The 24647-nt window shown below is 30.0% G+C and overlaps 2 protein-coding genes and 2 non-coding genes across 4 annotated transcripts; all 4 read right to left on the bottom strand.

Annotated features, from left to right (window-relative positions):
* Positions 1-233: 233 nt before the first annotated feature.
* LOC123911558 (protein GOLVEN 6) lies at positions 234-4949 on the bottom strand. The gene is made up of 4 exons (XM_045963006.1): positions 4824-4949; positions 4645-4718; positions 4481-4544; positions 234-641 (listed from the first exon to the last, which is right to left on the bottom strand). The coding sequence occupies exons 1-4, from the start codon at positions 4930-4932 to the stop codon at positions 478-480; spliced, it is 411 nt and encodes a 136-aa protein (XP_045818962.1). The 5' UTR covers positions 4933-4949; the 3' UTR covers positions 234-477.
* Positions 4950-7133: 2184 nt separating this feature from the next.
* LOC123911968 lies at positions 7134-7236 on the bottom strand. Its single transcript, XR_006810826.1, has one exon. It is a non-coding gene; the product is annotated as a U6 spliceosomal RNA (small nuclear RNA).
* A 5499-nt stretch (positions 7237-12735) lies between these two features.
* On the bottom strand, positions 12736-14487 carry LOC123911557. Its single transcript, XM_045963005.1, has 2 exons — positions 14388-14487; positions 12736-13523 (listed from the first exon to the last, which is right to left on the bottom strand). Exon 2 carries the CDS (start codon positions 13518-13520, stop codon positions 12909-12911), a length of 612 nt encoding a protein of 203 aa, XP_045818961.1. The 5' UTR covers positions 13521-13523; positions 14388-14487; the 3' UTR covers positions 12736-12908.
* Positions 14488-21613: 7126 nt separating this feature from the next.
* Positions 21614-21717, bottom strand: LOC123911979. The gene has a single exon (XR_006810835.1). It is a non-coding gene; the product is annotated as a U6 spliceosomal RNA (small nuclear RNA).
* Positions 21718-24647: the final 2930 nt, after the last annotated feature.

The following is a 24647-nucleotide window of genomic DNA, read 5'->3' as shown; positions in this document are numbered from 1 at the left end:
TATATGATATAAACTTTTTAATCTAATGGTGGATTTTATAAAATTTATATCGGTTAAAATATTATTGAGAGGTGTAACATTTGGTGTCAAACTAGTTAGTGTCATATCTTGACCCTATTATATTATATAAATATAAAAAACGAAAGAAGTACAAGATATAAATGTACTGGAAGTACACTCTACTAGAACCTAATTAATAACCTCTAAATAAGATAAGAACAAACAAATAAAACTGCAAAAACATATTTAATTAAGTTGTTGATCCATGTTTTCCTAAATCATTCATACATTTTATAAATGAAAAGACTTTCATACTAGTAATTAAAAAAACATTTCCCTATTTTTAGTTCCTAATTACACACTTTTGTGACAAAACTGTGGCCTTAATAAACTCCTAAGTCCTAACTAGGTTATGTTTATTGGAGAGAAATGAAAGGAGGTGGGTGTATAATACTATTCTCCTATCCTATCCTATGTTTATGGACCAACCGGCAATTTCTTGTTGTGTATAGGACGCCGTCTTTTAACACGATTATAATCCATAGTAAAATATTGTGATGGATCATCAGCTTCCTCTATCCACTCTTGTCTTGTTCCTTTGCTCCCAACCTCCATGTTTTGCTGTTTCTTGCTTTGTTTCCCTGTAACGTTGCACAATTTCGTAAACATGTTCAGTAAATTAATATTGTATTTTGAATTCATTATATAAGATATATGTACATATATATAAGCAATCATTAGTTGGTCTAATGATGATTGGCGTTGTACTACTTGGTAGGGAGATCCACATTTCGACCCCCCTCAACTCTGATCAGGTTGGGGCTGAAACCATTGAATGCCAAAACTAATTTCCGAACCAAATTAGGCGGTCCATTGAACTGGATATTAAAGGTGAAAAAAAAATATATACATATATACGGACATACCATATGTTAGATAATAAAATAATAGTTTATGTTATTGGGCCTGTTAGTTTAGAGTCCATTAGGTTTTATTATATATTCTCTAGTAACCTTTTTGTAATGTTAAGCTATTGGTATTCTATTGAAACCCTAGCCGTCTTTCTCTTTTCCTATTTGTGTATCTCTGATTCTAACATGGTATCGAGAGCTTGTTTCGATCCTCCTTAAATTGAATGGTGTTAATCCGCTGCCGAGTTCCCGATAGTTTGGGAATGTGTTTGCCATGTTGTTTTGTTTTTGGTTGGATCGCAAGATTTGTATTGATGGATCTAAAGGTTGCATTTGTTTTGTGTTGGTTGCATCTACGGTTTCACAATTGGGTTGTAACGGTTCCATCAATTTGCATCGCTCACACCTTCGTCAATTTATTGAGATTATGGTCAATTTGCATCTTCAGGATCATGTGGCACACTTGTTTGAAAGGTTAAGTTTTATTTGAAGTGGAATTTGTGCACTAAAAGTCTCGATGCATGGAATGTTTTTTTTGTTGCATTGGGTTTGTTGTTTGTGTGGCACTTGTTTCTTGTTTTTTTTTTTTTTTTTTTTTGAAGTGATGACTTTGGTGAGTTTCAATTTCATCATGGTGTTGTTGCTTTGTTTCGTGTCTCCGCATTGGAATTGTTTAATAAGGTGCCCCCTCTTTGTTTTGATTATTGTGTTTCTATTGGATTCTTTTCTGATTGCATTGCACTTCTCCCTCCTATTGCATTTCTTCTGATTGCATTGCACTTCTCCCTACTGCACTTCTGATTGTATTGCACTTCTTCCTATTGCACTTCTTCCGATTGCATTGTACTTCTCCCCCAATTGCACTTCTCTTCTGATTGTATTGCACTTCTCCCTATTGCACTTCTCTTCTGATTGCATTGCACTTCTCCCTCTATTGCACTTCTTCTGATTGTATTGCACTTCTCCCTATTGCACTTCTCCCTATTGCACTTCTGATTGCATTGCACTTCTCCCTATTGCACTTCTCCCTATTGCACTTCTGATTGTATTGCACTTCTTCCTATTGCACTTCTTCTGATTGCATTGCACTTCTCCCTATTGCACTTCTTCTGATTGATTGCACTTCTCCATATTGATTCTTATGATTGGTTTAGTTTGAATTTGTTCGATTGATTTGGTTTTTGGTTATCTTGGACTGCATTGGATTGGATGTTGGATTAATTTGATTTGGTTCTCCCCTCCTTGATGGTAAATGGCTGCTCTTAGTTGATCGTGATCTTAATTGGGTTGATTTGTTGTCAGGGCTAATTTGTAACAAGCTTAAAGCTTAGTAAGCTTTAGCTTGAGGGGTGATGTTAGAAGTTTATTTTATTTGGTAGTTTATTTTATTTTCGTATTTTGTTTGACAAACTCATAATGCTTCTTGTTGATGCATCATGAGTTTGAGAGTAGGTGTTAGATAATAAAATAATAGTTTATGTTATTGGGCCTGTTAGTTTAGAGTCCATTAGGTTTTATTATATATTCTCTAGTAACCTTTTTGTAATGTTAAGCTATTGGTATTCTATTGAAACCCTAGCCGTCTTTCTCTTTTCCTATTTGTGTATCTCTGATTCTAACACCATATACATTTTGAATTTATTTAATTTGTATCACTAATTCTTTATAAGGCATGTTTGGTGCGTAGGATAGGGGGACATGATATAATAAAACAATCCTATTATATTAAAATATCTTGTTTGGTGCACCAATTAGAAAGGATAAAATAAACCTATTGTTTATCCTATCCTAGTTAGCATTTGTTATTTTAATCTTTATTTTAAGCTGAGTTAGCAACATGATAGGATAAAATAAACATGTTCCTCACTTCAATTTCCATTGAATGCATTTTGATGATTTTTTATTTTTTACTTTTTGGGTACATATTTTGCTTCGTATATAATTTTATATACTTTTTTTACTGCATATAATTTTATATACTTTTTTTGATGAAATAATTTTATATACTTGATATGTCCTGATATTTTTTTTTTTGATAGAGTGATATTTTTTTTATTCCCGTGAGATATATTACTATGGACCTGTTGCTTGATTGCTCACACACACTAATCTTTATATACTTTTTTATTTTAATTTTAATTGATACTTGTTATTATTATTTTATAATTAATATTCATTAATATTCTTATAAAAAATATTCATTTTATTTATTTATGGATTGCCATGATACTACTCGTCTTGTATTTGTTAAGTCGTTGATAATATAATTTAAGTACGGTTTGATAAAAATATTTGACAATATATTGTTGTTTTATCGTTTTCATTGATTTCTTACTACTTATGTTTATGAAAGTTTTAATTTGACACGATTTAAATTTTGGCAATATGTTTCTTTATGTTTCTTATGTGTATAACAATTTTAATTTTATCAATGCACTTTTCTAGAATTAAATGAAATTATTTCACAATGATAATTTTGTCATTACTTATTTTATGTTAATTGTAAATATAAATTTATTTATTTTTTATAAAAAAATATATTTGTTTTACAAGAATAATGTTTTCATTTAAATAAATATGTATCTTATCATGTCAATATTAAGTTTGCACCAAATACAGGATATGATAAAATAATGATATCATCTTTCTTATCATGTGTGCACCAAACACATGACAGTATATATGTTTATCCTGCCACTATTCTATCCTATTCTTATCCAACTTTTTATCATATTCTATCTTTATCATATCTTGCGCACCAAACATATATTTTTTATGAATGAAACAAAAAAAATTCAAGTTGGCTTCTCTGTTGTTGCTAGAGAAAATATTTTGTATTTGCTTGTAATTTTATTTTTTACGGTGTATTTGCTTGTAATATATTGCCTTGAGTTTTCATTTTTGTTACTCAATTTAACTAGTTATGTGGCTCATCATTTGACAGCACTCATATTAAGCAAGAGAGAGTCAAGAAAGATGACCATCTGCTGACTGACGGAAATTAAAAGAGAGAATAAAGATTTTACAATTAATGATTAAGGAAAAAGTGGGTGTTTTGTCCTTTTCAAATGGGTGTAGCTTTCTAAAATACTCCTTCAAATTTCTTAGTGGGTGTGTATTAGCAAAATCCTATATAGTTTATATGGTGAGTTTATACTAATTTTATTGATAAAATATTTTCGCTGGTTTAGTTTTATACGACGCCTCTGTTATGTAGTTTTTTCTTACTAATCTTTGTTCGTCTTGAACAGAGATTTATGTAATAATATATTTGCCATTTAAAAGTTTACACCTTCAAATGATAAAACCTAGCTTGATTCATTGCACCAAAAAGGACAGATAACTAGATCCTTGCAGCTTAGGTTATAGGATACCAAATCCTTGCTAAGTATGTACCAAAAAAAATCCTTGCTAAGCTTTTGTAATGCAAAAAATGATGAACAAAAGCTAGTGCTTCACAAACAAAATATATTTTGCATTGAATGAAGTGATCACTTTCTTTTTTTGATAATAAGTGATCGCTATTTCTAGTAACTAGTAGTAGTAGTAGTACATGATTTTATCATTACCTGCAAGAAGGGAATCTTTCTCCTTGTGTGATACAATATCTCTAGCTTCATCAGATTCTTTAACCTACTTATATATAGGAACATATAGTTAGAAATAAATAAGTAGCATAAATAATGAAAGAAACTTTGATGACTAAAGAAGCTTCTTAAGATTTATGTTTTACCTTTTTAGTGAATATTCTTAGCTTTCTATGCATTGTTGGTAGAGAAAGCTGCTGGTGTCCATTTACTACTCCTACTATATCATTTATTTAGAAGGTAGAAAAAAATTAATTAAACAAGTTATAAGGTTATTATGCATTCATTCATTGATAATACAAACACTAATGATAGATATAATTACCAGCTTGATGTTGAAGTGAAGGATGTGATTGAATTTGTGAAGAAGAAAAAGAGTGTTGTAGAGAAGAGAAGAAAAGACTTAGAAAAGTGATTATTTTTATGAGCTGCATTTCTTTTGTTGAGAGGATATGCATGAGATACTTTCTTAAGCCGGTGAGTGTAACCTATATATAGACTAACCTAGGAAAGGAAATACACACATATACATACACACACATGAGAGACACAAAGTCCAAAATGCAGAATTCCAAAACAAGTTCAAAGAAAATAAATATTAAATAATCATTCATTCACTTTTTAGGAGGCTTTACACAATTTTGGGTTGGTTTTTCACCTAATATGTAGGGCCCTTGGTTTATGACTTTAATTTCAGTTCAAACGATTTTATCTCAATCCATCACTCCATCAACAAACAATGTATTCAAATTCGATCTAGCGCCGCCGGGGTGTAGTTGATATCGTGTGTGATTGACTTTCAACGGTACAAGATTTTCTGCCTCTTTCAAATCTTTTGAGATTTGCAGGTCTCTTTGTATCTGATTGACCTATTCTACGTTGGTGTTGACTGTTTTGGAGGCGGACCGGGAGCTGTGACTTGTCTACCTAGGTCTTCATGCCTCGTTTGACCCATCAATTTTGACTCGCGGAGTTGCTTCTTGGATTCCGATGGACCTGTCACTTTTGATTCGAGATTGGGAGTTAGAATCTAGTGGCATCTTTGTAGGTTGAGTTGATGTCTTCTTTGGTGGTCTGGAGTTTGGAGACTGAGGAGTGCCCTTTAGATATGGTCCTCTATTAGGTAGTGGCGGCTTTGGTTTTCTTCATTGGTTTTCCGCTTATATACGACGCATTTATTTTGTAATTACGCTTTTTCCGATCTCTGCTCGTCTTGTGCAAAAACCGATTATTAATAATAATTTATTTGCCGCTAAAGAAATGTATTCAAATTCGCACTATTGCTACATTATATAATTATTTTATATGTTTTACTCATCATCATATTAGTTTTATTTGCCTTATTTTTAGTTTTTTGAGTGTCGCTTTTTGTTTTTATAAAACATTAGTATATATAGGCATCATATGATAACTATGACATCCTAACTATGTTGGCACACCATAATCATTACCTATCATTTGCAGCACCCTAATAAATTTATTAAAAAGAAAGGAAAAGAGGCAAACTTGGTGGACTAGACCAAAATCCAAGGAAACAAAATACAAGGAACCTGCCACTGCCTCATTAAAAACCTTTATTGGAAAACCCCAGGGGATAAAACAAGGATAAGGGGAAAAAAAGTGCAGTGTATTTAATGAAATCTAAAAGACGAAAAACCCATAAAATTACTAATATAATCTCCTTGAACACTAGGCGGAACATTATCCCACTAGTAAAAACCATTAATATTGATGTCTAAAGCAGCCATTCTATCTGCACAACAGTTTCCTTCACGATAAATGTGAGTCACTCTAAACTGCATGATTTTAGTCAGCTCCAAGCAATTGAACCATCTATTATGGAGCTGTCAAGGGACAATGAGGGAGGACTTAAAAGCTAAATTAACCAATTGTGAATCAGATTCAAGCCAAAGATTGTTCCACCCTTTTGAATGAGCGATCTCAATAGCATTCATAACACCAATAAGTTCAGCATGAAGGGCGTAAGAGTTTCCAATATTAATAGAAAAACCTCAAAGAAAAGTAGTAGTATAGTCTCTAAAAAGACCCTCACAAGAAGCAAGACCGGGGCCATCCAACGCTGAACCATTTGTGTTGCATTTAACCCAATTATAAAGTGGAGGATGTCACCATACTTCTTTGAAAAATATTTTAGGGGAGGTCACTACAAGAAATTCTGCATTTTGCGACGAATTTATAAGTGCTTAGCAGCGGTTTTGAACCCCCGCAACGCAATGTAGAGACGGTTTTTAAACGGCTGCAAATCCCGATGTCGGCTCAATATATTGCGACGGTTTTGTGAACTGCCACACAAACTGTCACAGGTAATTTTGTGTCAGTTATAACCGTCGCAATAAGCAAGAACAGAGTTGTATAATTTTAGCCACCGGTGGATGTTGAACCCATGACCTCTCCATGACCAAACCAACCTCCCAACCAACTATGCCAGCATGCACTTAGTAAAACTTAAAGTTGCAACCAACAGGAATTGAACTACTGACATTTACAAAGTCGGGCACTAGGTTACCACTTGGCCAAAATTCCTCACTAGGATTCGAACTCATGACCTTTTAGTATCACTTTTTAATACATTCACCACTAAGCTATATAAAAATACAAGTTTGTCTTGACTACAAAAAATTTGAACCATTTTTCGATTTGTGCGTGTCATCCTTGCGCAGGGGTCATGCTGATCTTCTCTGTATCGTTCCAATTTTATCGGATGTCCCCGAAGGGACAAAAAAAAATTAAATTCTTGTATTGTTGTCAATTTTGAGTGTCGCCTCTTAATTGCAATGAGTTTGAAGTTCTCATTGTACTCTATTTTATACTTATAAAGGTAAATTTTTCGGTACACATTTATTAATGTTGTCGCTAGAATCTCTAAAACTGACCTCATTTTTTACCATCATTACTTTTTGTCTAATTGTTTAAGCTGTTACTAATCTCCATTGGAAAATTTATGAGATATATTTGGTGAGTTCTCTTTTTCTAATCAAATTTTTTTGGTATGCGCATAAGGGTAAAAGATTGAATCAGACCTGGCCACTTTACTTAAGGGGCCTAAAACTCTTACTACTTGTCACTTAGACAAATGTAACATTATTTATAAGTCTACCAATGATGCTAAATTTTTTGTGTGTTAGTTATACATGTTTATTCTAATGAATAGTTGATTCAAAGATTATCTACCAATTTTATTCGTAAAAATACAAATTATTAAGTAAACGATTTAAATTGTAGGACTAGGATATATACATTAATATAAAATCTGTGAGATGTTTCAAATAATGGATTCATACATATTTTAAAAATGGTGGCAATTATTGTTAGTGATATTTCCAAAATATACGTTTGAAATTGGGTTGTGCATTTTTTATTAATTCACAAAGAGTCGTCTTCCTTCACCAAACGGATATAAATTTCACTATAAATAGAGACCACTATACAAGCAAAATAAACCATAAATTTGGTTATTCCATAAGCCAAAATTTTGTGAAATTTATTTTTCAATAATTTCTTCTTGTCTCTAGCACACGAAAGTAATTGAAGAAATCTTATTATATATGAAATATCATTGGTCAATACACTTGATGCAAGTGTATAATTAATTCATGTTAACGATTTTAAAGTATCTTAAGGAGAAATCACGATTATTCCAATTACGTACAATTTTTCCAACTGAAAATCTGATAGAAAGTGACTCGCAGGGGCGTCTCCAACTTTTTGGAGACCCTGTGCATTATTAAAAATAGGCCCTAATAAAAGAAAAAATGTAAAAAAAATCAAAAGAATTATCATCCATTTAAATTACAAATAACATCGATAACACTAAAAAATAATCATTTTTTCACTACTATAAAAAATGTTTAATAAATAGGACAATCTCTATTATACTATAGTTTTATCCATTTGATAAAACTATAGTATAACAATTAGCTATAAAACGTCTAAAAAAATTATTCACAATAGAAAAATATTTTTTAGGATATTTTGTACTCCCTTCAATCCTATATATAAGAAAAATTTTGCTTTTTAGGTTCATTGTAAAATGAATGTATCTAAATTTAGATACATTCATTTTACAATGAACCTAAAAAGTAAAATTTTTCTTATATATAGGACCGGAGGCAGTAACTAATAAATATCTCGTTTTAGAATAAAGATAATCTCAAATATCAGGATAACACAATCTATCAATTAAAAGGTTACAATTTTATACCTCTTATTTATTAATACTACTACCCTATAATTTTTTTTAGAGACCCCTATTTTTTATGGGGCCTTAGGCCATGGCACATATGGTGTAGTCGCCACAGGTAACTCATCTTAGAATTTTAGATTGAACTTAACTTAATTTTACAAAACTGACTTCTAAGATGAAGAATACCTCTTATTTATAAACATATCTTATAAAAAAAATTATAGGACCATTATGATGTTTGTCATGTTTTTATATTTGGGAGGACACATTTGGACAAAAAGCTTACCTTTCTTGAAATACTGCAAACCCTCATGTTTCATGAAACATATTGCATGTGCTTGGTATTGAACACCACAAGTCTTTCTCGGGGATCACTTCTTGTTAGGCATTTGTAGAATCTTGAATTTGACAAGGAAGCAAAACGTGCTATGCTTATAGAAAATCTACTACTTACTGTATATAGTATTTGAGTTCGATGTTCCCATTACCTACCATGAACCCTCTTGTATATATATATTTTCTTGGCTTGCATGAATGTCGGTCTTCTTGAAAGTTTCAAGGCCTTTGAATTGCGGTACAAGTGTACAGCTATATAAATCCGTACAAGTAATTGCATATATTATGTATGTTATGGAATGTGATTTTCAAAAAGTTCACCTCATTAAACTTATATTCTGCTAGCTAGAAAGTTCCATTCTCATATGAAAAAATGAATAAATAAAAACTTAGAGGAACATGTACAATATCTGATATATCATACAAGTGGTAGATATATGTGATACAAGTGATAAATATATTTAGTCCTCTTAATTATTTAGGCTAAAGGTAAAACTCTTGTTTTGTCATAAGACTTTGAATTCCGAAATTTAAACGGTGTATATCTACTTTTAATATATTAAAATTGATTACGACCAAATTTACTAATTTATTCTTAGTAAGATTAACCACATTCCCAATTTTATATCATTCATTGTAGTTTCACTCAGTGTTTTAAAAACCGGACCGGACATCGAACCGGCGAGGGCACTGGTTCATTGGTTCATTGGTCGAACCACTGGGTCACTGGTCGAACCGCATGATAAACCGGATTAAATCGGATTAAACCGATAGAATGAACCGGTCTCTATAATAAAACTATATAGTTATTAAATCGGTCGAATGAGATAACTCGTTCTTTGAATAAAAGCATAAAAAATTTAAAAATTAAAAGAAAACACAAAAATAGCAAACTGAACACAAAAATAGAACACAAATTTAGCTTTTTTTTTTACGGTAGTACAAATTTAATGAGTTTTTTAATAATTTATTACGTTAAAGGCAACTATAGAAACAATAAAACTTTTTTTTTTAAAAAAAAAAACAAATAAAAAAATATTAGTTTTTACGAGCTGGAATTTTTCTTTTTATATAGTATGTTTGTTTTAAATGCAAAGTAAACACCCAAACAACAACATATAAGTAAGTGTTTCAAAATATATATATATATATATATATATATATATATATATATATATATATATATATATATATATATATATATAATATAGAGTCAGGATCCGTTGACACCAACTAGTTTGACACCAAATGTTACACCTCTCAATAACGTTTTAACCGATATAAATTTTATAAAATCCACCGTTGGATTGAAAGTTTACATCATATAGATCATTTGTGTAAAATTTCAGACAAATCCAAAATCATTTGATATGCTATTGAGACACATAAAGATTAACGGTTTTTGTATTTTTTTAAATGCCGTTAATCTTTATGTGTCTCAATAGCATATCAAATGATTTTGGATTTGTCTGAAATTTTACACAAATGATCTATATGATGTAAACTTTCAATCCAACGGTGAATTTTATAAAATTTATATCGGTTAAAACGTTATTGAGAGGTGTAACATTTGGTGTCAAACTAGTTGGTGTCAACGGATCCTGACTCATATATATATATATATAAGGAAGTAACAAAAAAAGTCAAAAAAAAAACAAACATATAACAAGTTAAAAAAACCCTAAATCCTATCATCTTCTCTAACTCATTCATTGAATAGCAGCCAACTGTTGCCTGCCTCACTTCCTGTTTCTTTCTCCTGCACTTGGTTTATCCTTCTTTTCTTTCTTTTTCTTGCCATAATCGTGAATCTTCTTTATTTCCATTTCTCTATTTCATTCTTCTGTGTTCTATTCTTCTCTTGGGTGAGTTCAAAAGTAAAAATTTAGAGGGTTAAAAGAACAAAATATACAAGGTATATGTACAATTTTTTCTCTATTTTCATTCTCCTGCGTTTCACTTTTATGAGTTTTCTCAGTTTCTGTTTCTTTGTTTTTTTCTAATTTTTTTTCGATTTTTTTTTTTTAAAAAAGCAAACGTTTTGGTCCAGAAAAAAAAACGCAATTGAACCGCCGGCTTTTCAAAACCGCCGGTTCACCGGTTTTCACCGGTTTTCACCGGTTTTACCGGTTCCCGCCGGTCCAATAGCGTATCCGATCCAACATCCGGACCAGACCGGTGACCCCTCCGGTTCCCGGTTCAACCGGTCGGACCGGCCGGTCCGATCCGGTTTTTAAAACACTGGTTAGTCTATAAAAAAATTACCAAATATTTGAAAGAATATAAGATAAACACTGGTTAGTCTATAAAACACTGGTTTTTAAAAAAATTTGAAAGAATATAAGATAAACACAAAAAATATAAAAATATAATGAATCTATATACATTAAAATAGGAAGAAAAGTTTAGTCTATAAAAAAAATTATAAAAAGAGTAAAATGAATATTAATAGGTATAAAAATAGGAACATCTACAACTAAGTTATTAACTATACATTCAGAGTAGTCTCATAAGTCCTAGTTCAACCCATCTCACAATTATGTGAGTTTAATTTCAGTGGATTATGTATGTACCACTTCATCTAAAACCGAAAACTATATATTAAAAGTAATTATAAGATTGTAATATTTTTTTGTTGATGAGATATAAGATTTTAACATCTACTATTAATCTACCAAATATGATAACATCAAATAAATTATTCTATAAATAAAACAAAAAAAAATGAATAATTAGAACAGATTAATTATAATTTATTTAAAAATATACATGGGACAATAGTTTTACTAAAACAAATTTATCAATTTAATTATTAAAATAAATAAATTTATTGATTTAATAAGTTTTACAAGAAAGAAAATAATAATTTCACTTATATTTTAATTACTTTGTTCTAAATAATTTTTTTTTAACTTAATATAATTATAATTAAATATCGATAAAAGTCAGTCAACTCACACATGTCTCTAAATTAGTATATATGTTAAATTAAATGACTTCAACTAAAGAAATAATTTATCCACAGACGAATAATTTATCCACAGACTAAATTAAATTACCTATTCTTTTTCTTCTCCTGTTCTCCTCGCTTAACTTAGGCGTCACCATTTTTTTTTTCCTTCTTAATCGGAGAAAGGTAAATTAGGATCAATTTGACCAAAAATCATCCTTCTAAATTATATTTTCTTTCTCTTTTAGTTAAATAAGTGTGTCATTTACATATATTTAAGGCTCTGTTTGGGAAGCCAAATAAGGTACCGTTTGACCTAGCTTTTTTTCCTCTTCTTTTGAGCTTATGCAAACAACTTATGCAATATAAATTAGGTTTTATGTTATTTTATAAGTTCATACTAGTCAAAATTGTATTTTTATAAGCTATTTTATCATAAGCTACCTTGAAAAACTTATAATAATACATAAAAAATTGCATAACCTGTTTGCATAAGCTCAAAAGAAGAGAAAAAAAAGCTAGGTTAAACGGTACCTAAGCTAGCTTATAGCTTTTAACTTATAAGATAAAAACTCTGTTTGGTAACAATTTTTTAAAAAGAGCTTATAACTTATCCAACCACTAATTTTATGTCATATCTTTTTTATGTCATTTCATACATATAAGCTAGTTCAACCACTAATTTTACTAAACACTACAAATTCAATCAGTTACATTATTCGTTATAAGGAAGCTTATTAGCCAAAGTATACACACCAAAAATATTTGAGAACATTAAACATGTAAATGTACGTAACAACCAAAATCAGTAATAAGTATAACTGAGTACGTATGACAAAATGCAACATAAAATTTTACACAGAACACCTCATATCATAAACTTAGTCTCTTGTTCATCTTTTCATCAGTTGGTTTATCATTCATCTTTGTTTTGCCAATGTCTCTCGAAGCTGCTTTATTTCATTTCTAAATACTTCAACCTCGTGTCTCTGCTGCTTTATTTCATTTCTAAATTCTTCAAGCTCATGTCTCTGTACCCATTTAGTTGATGAAGAACATGAGTCGTGATAATACAACCTTCGTGCTACTGTAGTAGATTTCATTCGACGGCCATTTTTTAGTTTTTTCTTTATTCCTAACGACAATGGCTTCTGAACTGCATGAAGTACATCATGAAACTTTTGATCCCAGTGAATTTGATTATGGTTGTTTTGTCTCTCTTGTGTAGGTTTTTTCTTATGTTGAGTAGTAAACTCTACACACAACTCCGGATCACTTTCTCCGTGGCATGTCCAGTACCAATAATCAGGTTTGAACCCCCGCGAATAAATATGAACTTTAACTTCTTCGGGATCTAAGAATTTCATATTTTTGCATTTAGAACAAGGACATCTAATTTCTTTATTCGACGTGTCTCGTTGAATTGCAAAAGACACAAATTCATCTACCCCTTTTAGAAATTCATCAGTAAGGCCCCTTCGACCAGGCATTAGTCTATTATACATCCAACTACGGCTTTGGCGGATATCCATATTCTATCATATAATCAAACCAAGTCTACACGTTACAATTAACATTTTTAAAATTAAATATCTATACCATATTACCAAAAAAATAATTAAATATCTACCAAGAAAACTAAAATATCTACACATTATTACCTACCCGCCCTTCAGATTTTCAACAAGTCACTAAACCTATGAAGTTCAGATACGTGACACGATACCGATACGATACGGTGATATTTTCAAAATTCCCGATACATATGGCGGGGATACGTTATTTAAAAATTAAATTTAAGATTAAATATATAAATGCATAATATATAAATATAACTAAAATCGATGATTATAAAAAATTAACATTGAAATTAGATTTTTTTTCCATAATGTCCCTCAAAATGACCAAACAAGTGAATTACATATTTAAGTTAAATACTATCCAAAAAGGACAATCAATTAGTATTATTCCAAAAAAATATCATCAATACTACCAAAAAAGACATAGGAGTAGTTGGTTATCCATAAAAAACATCATACACAAAAAAGGACAATTAGTATCAGACATGTATCTGTTATATTTTTTTAAAAAAAATAATATAATATTAATTGTCGATACTTCTCTGATACGTGTATCCGGAAAGTAACGGACGAGTATCGGTATCAAGTATGTATGAGACACGATACTTCACAATTTTTAGAGTATCATGACTTCAAGATTCAAACAGAAAAGGGTGCCAAATCATATTATATGTCAATCTTATGAATCCAATAAAATCAAATACTAAAAGAGAAGATTAAAATAAAGTTATTGAGGAATATAGATCTAAAAAATCATCACAAACTTGCAAAAGAAGAAGAAAAGAAGTTTTTAAACAAACAAATCTGAGGAGAATCAACCTGCAAATTAATCCAAGGAGATGTTGGGAGTGCAGAAAAAATAGGAGGGAATTGAAAAATTCGGAAGGAATTGGAGATTGGAAAACGGAAGATTTTTTTATAGTTTTAGGGAAGGAATTGAAAAATATCTATACATCTATACATACCTGTATATAAATATGATACAAAAGTTTTGGTATTCAGACTTTTTAGCAACAATACCCTTGATATTTATATCTGTATATTTATAATACCAATAATATCTTTGATTGTTTTTAGTAACAACAAAAAATTTTATTAACAAACTCACCGTAACATAAGAGACATTTTTTTTAGCAACAAAAATCTTTTATTAACAAACTCACCATAAAATAAGGCGTGTTTTTTTTTTGACATAACTTAGACACAGACAGACCCGGAACGCACCCGCGCCTGTGTGGCCCGCTAGTCTATATCTATACTATATATCAAGATAATACAGAGTTTTGGTGTGGACTTTTCATAATCCCATCAATACCCTTAATTTCTTTTAGTAGCAACAAAAATCTTTTATCAACAAACTCATCATCTATTCTATACTATATATATTTATATATATTATATTATATATTATATTATATTATACATAAAGAGAATACATGAGTTTTGATGTGGACTTTTTATAATACCAATAATATCCTTGATTTTTTCTATACTATATGTAAAGAGAATACATGAGTTTTGATGTGGACTTTTTATAATACCAACAATACCCTTGATTTTTTCTATACTATATATATATATATATATAAAGAGAATACATGAGTTTTGGTGTGGACTTTTTATAATATCAACAATACCCTTGATTTTTTTTAGTAGCAACAAAAAAATTTATTAACAAACTCATCATAACATAAGACACATATTTTTATTTTAGCAGCAAAAATCTTTTATTAACAAACTGACCAAAACATAACGCATATTTTTTATGGACATAAGTTAGACACGGGCAGACGTGGAACGCGCCTGCCTGGCTTGCTAGTCTGTATCTATATCTATATCTATACTATATATAAAGAGAATATATGAGTTTTGGTGTGGACTTTTCATAATGTCAACAATACCCTTGATTTTTTTAGTATTAACAAAAATCTTTTATTAACAAACTCACCTTAACATAAGACACATTTTTTTTAGCAGCAAAAATCTTTTATTAACAAACTGACTGTAACATAAGGCATATCTTTTTTTTTTTGACATAAGTTAGACGCGCCTTCCTGGCCCGCTAGTCTATACATAATATAAAGATGATACATTTTTTTTTGTGATCTTTTCATAATACGAACAATATCCTTTTTTTTAGCAAAAATAATCTTTTATTAACAAACTCACCATAATATAAGACATTTTTTTAAAAGCAAAAATATTTTATTAACAAACTCATCATAACATAATGCATATCTTTGTTTTTGGACATAAATTAGACACAGGCAGAAGCGGAACGCACCTGCCTGGCCCACTAGTATATATAAAAAGGATAAAAAAAAAATTGGTGCACTACAAGAAAATACGGGATTAGCTATACGACGGCGTTTGTAGCTAATTCGTAACTAATCTCTAGTAAAACAGAGTTAGCTACCGATTTATTGTGAATTAGCTGTCATATAGGGCGTAGCATAGATTGGGCGGCAAATCACCTGTCAAAATATTTCCTAGCTAATTTGCAACTAATATAAAGAATATCCTAGCTAGTTCACAATTAATACCTAGTTAAATAGTGTTCAAAAGTTTGTGTTTCCTAACTAAATCGCTAGGATATTGCCACCACAATTTCGCAATAAATCTCTAGCTAAATATTCTAGCAATTTTGCAACAATATCCAAGCTTTTCAAATAAATTATAATTATAAAATGCTAATTATGAATCCATGCCCAAAATCCAAGCTAATTATAAATTATTTATTGTCTATTAAAAAAATCGAAATAAGCCTAATTAAATTAACATGATGTATAACTACAATACTAAATTTGATGCATAACAAAGTAATTAAACACATGCATCTGCAGAACTTAAAAAACTCAATAAACTTATACAAGCAAAACATGTATCTACATAATAATTCTAAGTAATAACAAAAATTTGACTTACATTCTAGCTTACTATTCGAGAGAACTTTCTCTCCTTTCTTCATTGTTTTCACAGCCTTAGCCAACCTGAATTCAATCTGTGCAAAACCTAATGAATTCAATATTTGCTAAACCTAATAAATTATGGTGAATAAATTCAGTAACCTGAATTCAATTTGTGCAAAACCTAATGAATTCAATTTCTGCAAATCCTAATAAATTTAAGCCTAATATGCAAAATAAACACAAATTCGTAGCATTCAAATCAAATCCAGAGCTCAATTAGTGAAAACGAACTAAATCGGAGAAGAAACAATCGCCAGCGAATTATCTTAATCAGAGTTTTGAAATTAACTTACGCAGAAATCGGAGAAGAAACAATCGCCAGAGGATCGAGTCCATGTTGGAGCGAGTTCGACGATCAGAGGGAGAGTGAGATCGGAGCAAGATCGAAGGGAGAGTGAGACCGGAACAACATCGGAGCGAGATGTGAGAGAGAGAGGTTTCGCGAAAAAAAAAAAAGAATAGTTATTGTTATACAGTTATAAATAAATAAATAAGAATAAAAATACCGTAATTTGTTAAATTTGTGCAAATGGTTGTTAATATACTTGACATTAACCAGAAACACCTTTTTTCTTGTAGTGGTGTTAAATTTTCATAATATCAATAATACCCTTATTTTATTTTATTTTAGCAACAAAAATCTTTTATTAACAAACTCACCATAACATAAGACTTTTCTTTTTTAGCAGCAAAAATCTTTTAATAACAAACTCACCGTAACTTAATACATAACAAAAAGCAAAGAGCCTAGGCTATGTTTGGATTGATGGAATAAGGTGGAATGGAATGGAATGGAGTGGTATATAATGAGGTTCCATTGTTTGGATATTTAAAATTTTAATGGAATGGAGTGGAACACAATGGAATACATTCCATTCTATTCCATCCCTTTTCTTCATTTTTCTTCCCCTCCAATTTGGGGTGTATAGGATGGAATGCAACCTATTAAATTTTTAATGACCAAAATATTCCTTTTGTATTACAGCATTTCATTGCATCGTTCAAAATAGAATTAGTAGTGCTTCATCATATATATATGCCAGAAGCATGATGACAATACCAACTAGTATCGTGACCGTACCACTACCTACCATGCACTGAAGGATGCTAGTTCTTTGTAAAAAAATAACTTTTGTGATGGAGTGATAGAAGTGGGTATCATACAATTTCCCTTACGATAACAACAATGTATATTATAGCTTCCAGCATGAGTGCGCTTTCCTACTTCATCAATCACAATATTGAGAATAAAGAACAAATAATATGCAGAAGGTCTTTTTATTTTATTTTTTGGTTTTTTTTTATTTTTATGAAAGTGAATTGGAGTTATTGCTTATAGTTTATTGTTTTAAAATAAGGGTAAAATTGGAATAAAAATGTTATAATTTATTTCATTCCGTTTACTTCCCAAACGATGGAGTGGTAATTTTGTTTCATTCCATCATTGAATATCCAAACAATGGAACGTAATTTGTGTTCCATTCCGTTCCGCTCCACTCCATTCCATTATGTTCCATTCCGCTCCATTCCGTTATGTACCATCAATCCAAACGGAGCCTAGGATTTGAGAGCATTTCTCACCTGGCTTTGTGTTGCCAATATCGGCCTCTCGTAGCTGCTTTGTTTCATTTCTAAATTATTCAAGCTCGTGCCTTTTGTAAACCATTTAGTTGATGAAGAACACGAGTCATGAGAATATGACCTTGGGGCTACTATAGTAGATTTCATTCCGAGGTCATTTTTTCGTCTTTTCTTTATTCCTGATCACAGTTGCTTCTAAGCTGCATGAAATAAATCATGAAACTTTGATCATTTATATTTGGAGACTCCCGCATTTCTATCATCATAACCATGCTCTCAAATCTACTATGGTGTTGTTTTGTCGCTCTTGTGTAGGTTTTTTCCTTTTAGTAGCATCCCAAATTAGTTGCAATCTATACTTACCAATGTATGAACAACCTACTTTTTATTTTATTTTTTGGTTGTAAAATCACTAATAATCTGTTTATACTCGAGATTCTTTAAAAAAAACATTTTCAATTGAAATTAAAGTAAGGCTATTTTATCCACACAAAAAAAGTAAGACTATTTAATCTACTTTGTGAAATTGTACATGTAAAAATGATTGAAACAATTTTAATTTTGAAAAACTTCTTTTAACATTATTTTAACAGACATAATAGTAATATAAATAGTTAATACTATTCTATAAGATATATATGCAACCGTCCATTAGTAAAACAAACTTTGTTTTCTCTATTTGCTAAATTTTTTATTTTTATCAAATTTGGGTTGGGCCTTGAGAGAATAATTTTAAATATTATTAATTGTAAGCCTATCCAATAAATTAGGGATTTAATTTACATACACCGACGGTGTAAAATAATTTTACACCATCAATCAATACCAACCATGTTTTCTGCCACATCACCCCACTTCACCTCACTTTCTTGATATGACATGGCAAAATGGTGGTTGTTTATCGGACGATCGTGTAAAACTATTTTACATCGTCGGTGCATATCAATTAAACTCATAAATTAGGATCTCTCTCTTTTTTTAGTGCAAGCCTATCCAATAAATTATTTATATTAATTATATAATTTTTTATTTTAATACACGCGTTAAGGCAAAAAATAAAATTGCGTCTGATGGTGGCTCTGCAAGTGCACAGAACCGCAACCAAGTAATAAAGTGATAAGTTATCGTTCTCCACAGGGATTGTGCCAAAATTACTAGTTTCGCTTAGGAATTTAGATAGTTTGCATTCGTTTTGGTGTTTGGAGATAGTTGTGCAGTAAATAACATTAATTAAATAGCAGAAAAGTAAATTGCAGGAAAGTAAATGACTGTAAAAGTAAATGGTGCTTGTATGTCCACGCGAGGTGGTTGAGTGTGATCGCATCTCTCCCTTACTCCTGCTTGATGGTTATTCCCTTGTTTCCCTCTATCAGGATTAGACTATTAAAAATAGGTTCAGAAGCACTCGTTCCCTATTTCTATTACAAATTATTCAGAGCCTAGTTATGGTTGCCTTTACTCTGCTTAAATATCATAGCCCCAGCCGGTTCCACTTTTTCGTTACAAACTTTGGTATCATTACCTTTAAGGCTCAATGTGTCACAAGTTGTCACGTGTGCCTCAAACTAGTCATAACTCTGTCTCAGGTAGAAATTATCGTTCATTCTAATCCTATACTAAGACCTCATATACTGAATTTAATGGTCTCATCTTGGCCTTAGCACTTCGTCATTCGTTCGGGTTTACTAGCTTCATTTCCTATCCATATCCATTAGCTCCTTAGATTTTATTCTAATGTGATCAGTATTAAAATAAATATAAAACCAGACAATAAAAGAGTTTGAAAGTAGAAACAATTGAATTTATACCCAAATTATACAAAACCAAGCATTCGTAAGGGAGTTCATCGACTCCACCTAACCCAGGAAAAATAAATTACAAAGGCAGAAAGAAAAGAACTTTGTCGGCCTTGGAGTTCCTTGACCTCTCTGCCTCGTCCTTAGAGTTCTCCTAACTCTAGAGTGAATATTGAATAGCTCTCAATATTTTTGAAAGAATAATAGTGGAGGAGGAATGCTCTATTTATAGTTTTTCAGCTGGCTTTGGGCTTTTTCTGCGCGTCCATCGCACCCATCGTGGCCACGATGGCGTGTAATTTCGCCTCATCGTGGCCACGATGGATCATATCGTGGTACGATGGAAGATTTGATCAGGATTTTCTGTTTTCATCAACCGCTTTTCATCGTGCCACGATGACAAGTCATCGTGGTACGATGGTAAAGATTTGTTGCAGATTTTCTTCAATTTAAACCGCCTTCTCATCGCGCCACGCTGGATCTCATCGTAGGTACGATGGTGCGCGCTGTTTATTACGTTTTTGCCCTTTTTTGCTACTTTTTCAACTTTTCTTGCTTATGGACAAGTAACTTCATTTTTCCAGGTATTTGCTTGCTTTTGGGCTTCAACTGCTATTAAAACTACCTAAATTACTACTAAAAACATCATATAATTGACTGTCATCAGCATCCCTTAAAATTTAGGCCCATGTGTGGTTGCTCCTTCCGAAACCTTCCCTGAAATTAGTGATACCAATTGAGTGAACAAAAACACCTAGAAACCAACCCTTATAATAATATCGGCAAATGTGAACATTAGTAGGGGTGCTCAAATCCAAACCAATCCAAAAAATAACCGCAAACCGATCCAAAAAAACCGAAAACCGCAAAAAACCGAATATTTTTGGATGTGTTTGGATGTCATTTTGTGAAAACCGCTGGATCGGATTTTGGATTAATTTTTCAAAACCGATCCAAACCGAACCAAACCGCATACATAATTTTTAATAGTTATTTAACTTTTAATTAGTATGATATATTGCATTAACATATTAATTCTTGGTTTTTAATTTTCTCAATAATACTTATTAGTTCAATTTCATCTATTTGTTTTTACTATTTCATAGGTTTCAAATATATATGATAATTATCATTGCAAAATATTAATTTTTAACATATTATGTGTTATATTTTACATCAAATATATTATTTTACCATCTATTTATAATATTAATATTTAATTAAATAAAATTTAACTTGTAATTTGGATATCCAAAAACCGATCCAAATTAAACCGCACAAAATTGGATCGGATTGGATTGAATTTTTTTAATTAGCCATCCAAAACCGAACCGAACCGCGAGTAATTTTAACTTTGGATCGGATGAATTTTTGCCACAAAACCGATCCAAACCGAACCGCGAGCACCCCTAAACATTAGTAGTTTTTAGAAAGGGTCATGTTAACATGTGCACCAAGGGCACATGTTAAGATTCTAAAATATAGAAAACTGTATTTAATGTTGGAAAAAAAATTTAATGTTTAAGAAGTTAAATACACAAATTTCAATATATTATTACTACTTTTGCTTCCTTAACATGTGCATTTGGTCCACATTTAACATTTTCCGATATTATGGTGCAAACACAACCATGGTGCTTCTAGAAATAGTTGGAAAACCTTTGGGAGCACCATTTGTGTTGCAATTTATCCAATACTTAAAATTTTGGACCATTTCATAATTCTTGTGTGTCATCTCTACATAGGGGTGATGATAATTTTTCCCTTATCATTTTAACTTTATCGGATATTCCCGAAAGAGACATTTAAAGAATACTCTCTCCAGTATTATATATAAGATAAATTTAATTTTTAAATTCATTGTAAAATTGATGCATCTAGACTAAAATGTTGTCTAGATACATTAAATTTACAATGAATCTCTAAAGTAAATTTTTTCTTATATATAGAACCGGAGGAAGTAGTATATAATTTAACAAGCATTAAATAAATGTTGCGTGAAAAAACATTAATAAAAAGCTTAATTAAATGTTAAGTATTTCTAAAAATAAATATGTTAATTTATTATTAATTTAAAGTTATTAAAATTTTGATTCATTTGTCAAAAAATAAAAGTTTTAGTAAAAAAAGATTATTAAAATTTAGTATTATTTATAACTCTATACTACTAATTAATTGTCAAAATTATTATATATTGACAAAACCATTAAATGTATATATATTTAAATTTATTTTCGGATAACTTTATGTAGAATAGTATACAAAAAAACAAATATACTGAATAAAACTTTTAAAAATATATTATAAATTTAAGTATCTCAAAAACTAAAGTTTAAAGAATTTGACCAAAAAAAAGTTTAAAATGAATTTGACCAAAAAAATAATTAAAAGAATCTGACCAAAAAAGTTTAAAAGAATTAATTATATTTTACAAGATTTTTGTTATAAATAAGACTCATTTTATTGTAAGGATTGCACCTTGAAGAGAATACAACAAAGGATCTTCTCTTCAGTATCTCTTTTCATAATTGTTATGCAAAAGAAGTACGCATATGTTATGATTTTGTGTCACCATTTTTCAAGTTATTTTACCTAACTTTCTTATTTTTACTCTTTATGATTGCAGGAAATATGTCAAATCTTAGAAACGAGGATGTAGAAGTACATGATCAAATTCAGAAAACTCGTGGTCGTGGTCGTGGTCGTGGTCGTTCTGAAAATTATAAGAACACATTGAAAAATATTGAAAAGAATAAAAATGAAAAAAGAGGGCAAACTAGCAAAAGTAGGACTCGTACTCGTCGTACACAAAAGATTCCTATTGACCTTAACCAACAACCACTTAAAACTGAAGAGAAAACTATTGCAACTCATTTTGGTTATGAAGATGGTGATTCAGATTATGGTGAGATGGATGTTACTCATTTAGAAATTGGTGATTTCTTTGCTCATCCAGAAGGAAGAATTGATCACCTAATTGGAGATGGAACCGTTAAAAAATAGATTTGTTATATCTTGTGATGATATTAAAATATTATGTTTAAGTGTGTTTTAAATTCTCTATGTTTTTATGTTATTGAAATTTAGGGTTATTGTGTAATTTATTTTAAGCAATAAATATTTTTCTTATAATAATATTATCATCGTTTTAAATTTTTTTTGTTCATCTTATTTATCTATTTTTTTCTAGAGTTAAATATGTTTTTAGTCTCTACAGAATTATTAAATTTTGTTTTTGATCCCTATAAAAAACCTGACATGTTGTAATCCCTACAAGATTTTTAGGTATGTAGTTTTAGTCCCTATTAATTTTCAAAATTTTAAAAATTGTTTAATTTTCCTTAAACTTTTAATTTTTGAATAATTTTTTGTCAGACATATTTAGAATACTATAAAAAAAATTTACAAAACTTTAGAATTTTTTAAAATGAGAAGAGTTAATTATGAATTTTTTAAATATAAAGAAATTAAGACAAAAGTGACGAAAAACTCAACTTAAAAATCAAATTTTAAGATCTTTTTTTATGAGACACGTTTTATAATATTCTATACATGTCTGCGATATAATCATTCAAAAATACGCATTGGTTTAACAGTATGGACTAAAATTGCGTGCGTAATAATTTTATCGAGGCCAAAACATGCCAGATTTTTTTATAGAGACAAAAAACATATATTTAACCTTTTTTCAATAAATAAAATTACAAAGTCAAGCTCTTATTTATAACCACTAGCATATCTTAAACATATGTCCTTTCTTCTAATTTGTACTACACAAATATTAATACAATTTAAATAAATAGTGATTTTTTGGGTGAATATTGAAATATACATACTATTCAACTAAAAATTTACACATAATCATAAAATTGTTGTTTGGCACAATCCTAAGTAAGGATATATATAAACTCCTAAAGAATCTTAAAAAATAATTGAAATTTGGGTAAATGCCTATTTACCTCCCTGCAAAATCTGGGATTTTTCATTTACCCTCCTGTGCGATTTTTTTTTCTGTTTACCCCCCTTGCAATGTCAAGATTTTTTCATTTTGCCCCCTAGATAATTTTTTTTAATGTGGCATGCACACGTGTAAAAGTAATAGAAAATAAATTTTTAAAAATAAGTTTATTATTTTTAAAATTTATTTGTTAAAATTATTTTTTATTATTTTTAAAAATTCTTAAAAAAATTTATTAAAAAAAGAATAATATAGTTTTAAGAATTTTGTTTTTTAAAAAAATATTTTTTTTGAAATGTTTTTGGCAGTAAAAAAAATATTAAAGTTTTAAGATAAAAAAAAATTTATTATTATTTTTAAAAAAAAATATATTAACTGACGTGGATTTTTAAAAATAAATAAAAATTTAATGCATTTTCATGTGTGCATGTCACATCAGCAAAGATGCACGGTCAGATGCTCACTTGTCTTTCTAGGGGGCAAAATGAAAAAATCTTGACATTGCAAAGGGTAAACAGAAAAAAAAAATTGCGCAGGGTAAATGAAAAATCCTTAATTTTGCAGGGGGTAAATAGATATTTACCCTTGAAATTTCAATTACAAAAGATATTTATTTTTAAGAGATGTATTCAGTTATAAAAATAGCTTATAAAAATATAATTTTCACTAGTGTGAATTTATAAAATAACATAAAATCTAATTTGCATAAGCTGTTTGCATAAGCTATAAAAAAAGTTGGGTCAAACGAGCTCATAGTTGATGGTATTCACTTATA

The sequence above is a fragment of the Trifolium pratense genome, linkage group LG2 (genome assembly GCF_020283565.1).
Source record: "Trifolium pratense cultivar HEN17-A07 linkage group LG2, ARS_RC_1.1, whole genome shotgun sequence".
Taxonomy (NCBI): Eukaryota; Viridiplantae; Streptophyta; class Magnoliopsida; order Fabales; family Fabaceae; genus Trifolium; species Trifolium pratense.
The sequence above is the reverse complement of the archived record's forward strand: the minus strand, read 5'-3'. Positions and strand labels throughout refer to the sequence as shown.

Bases quoted from the DNA above. Each gene is read 5' to 3' on its own strand.
- LOC123911557 (XM_045963005.1), bottom strand. From the start codon at position 13,520: ATGGATATCCGCCAAAGCCGTAGTTGGATGTATAATAGACTAATGCCT.
- LOC123911558 (XM_045963006.1), bottom strand. From the start codon at position 4,932: ATGCAGCTCATAAAAATAATCACTTTTCTAAGTCTTTTCTTCTCTTCT. The intron at 4,719-4,823 runs GTAATTATATCT...TAAATGATATAG, and splicing joins TTCACTTCAACATCAAGCTG to TAGGAGTAGTAAATGGACAC. The intron at 642-4,480 runs GTAATGATAAAA...GCAACGTTACAG, and splicing joins GAAAGATTCCCTTCTTGCAG to GGAAACAAAGCAAGAAACAG.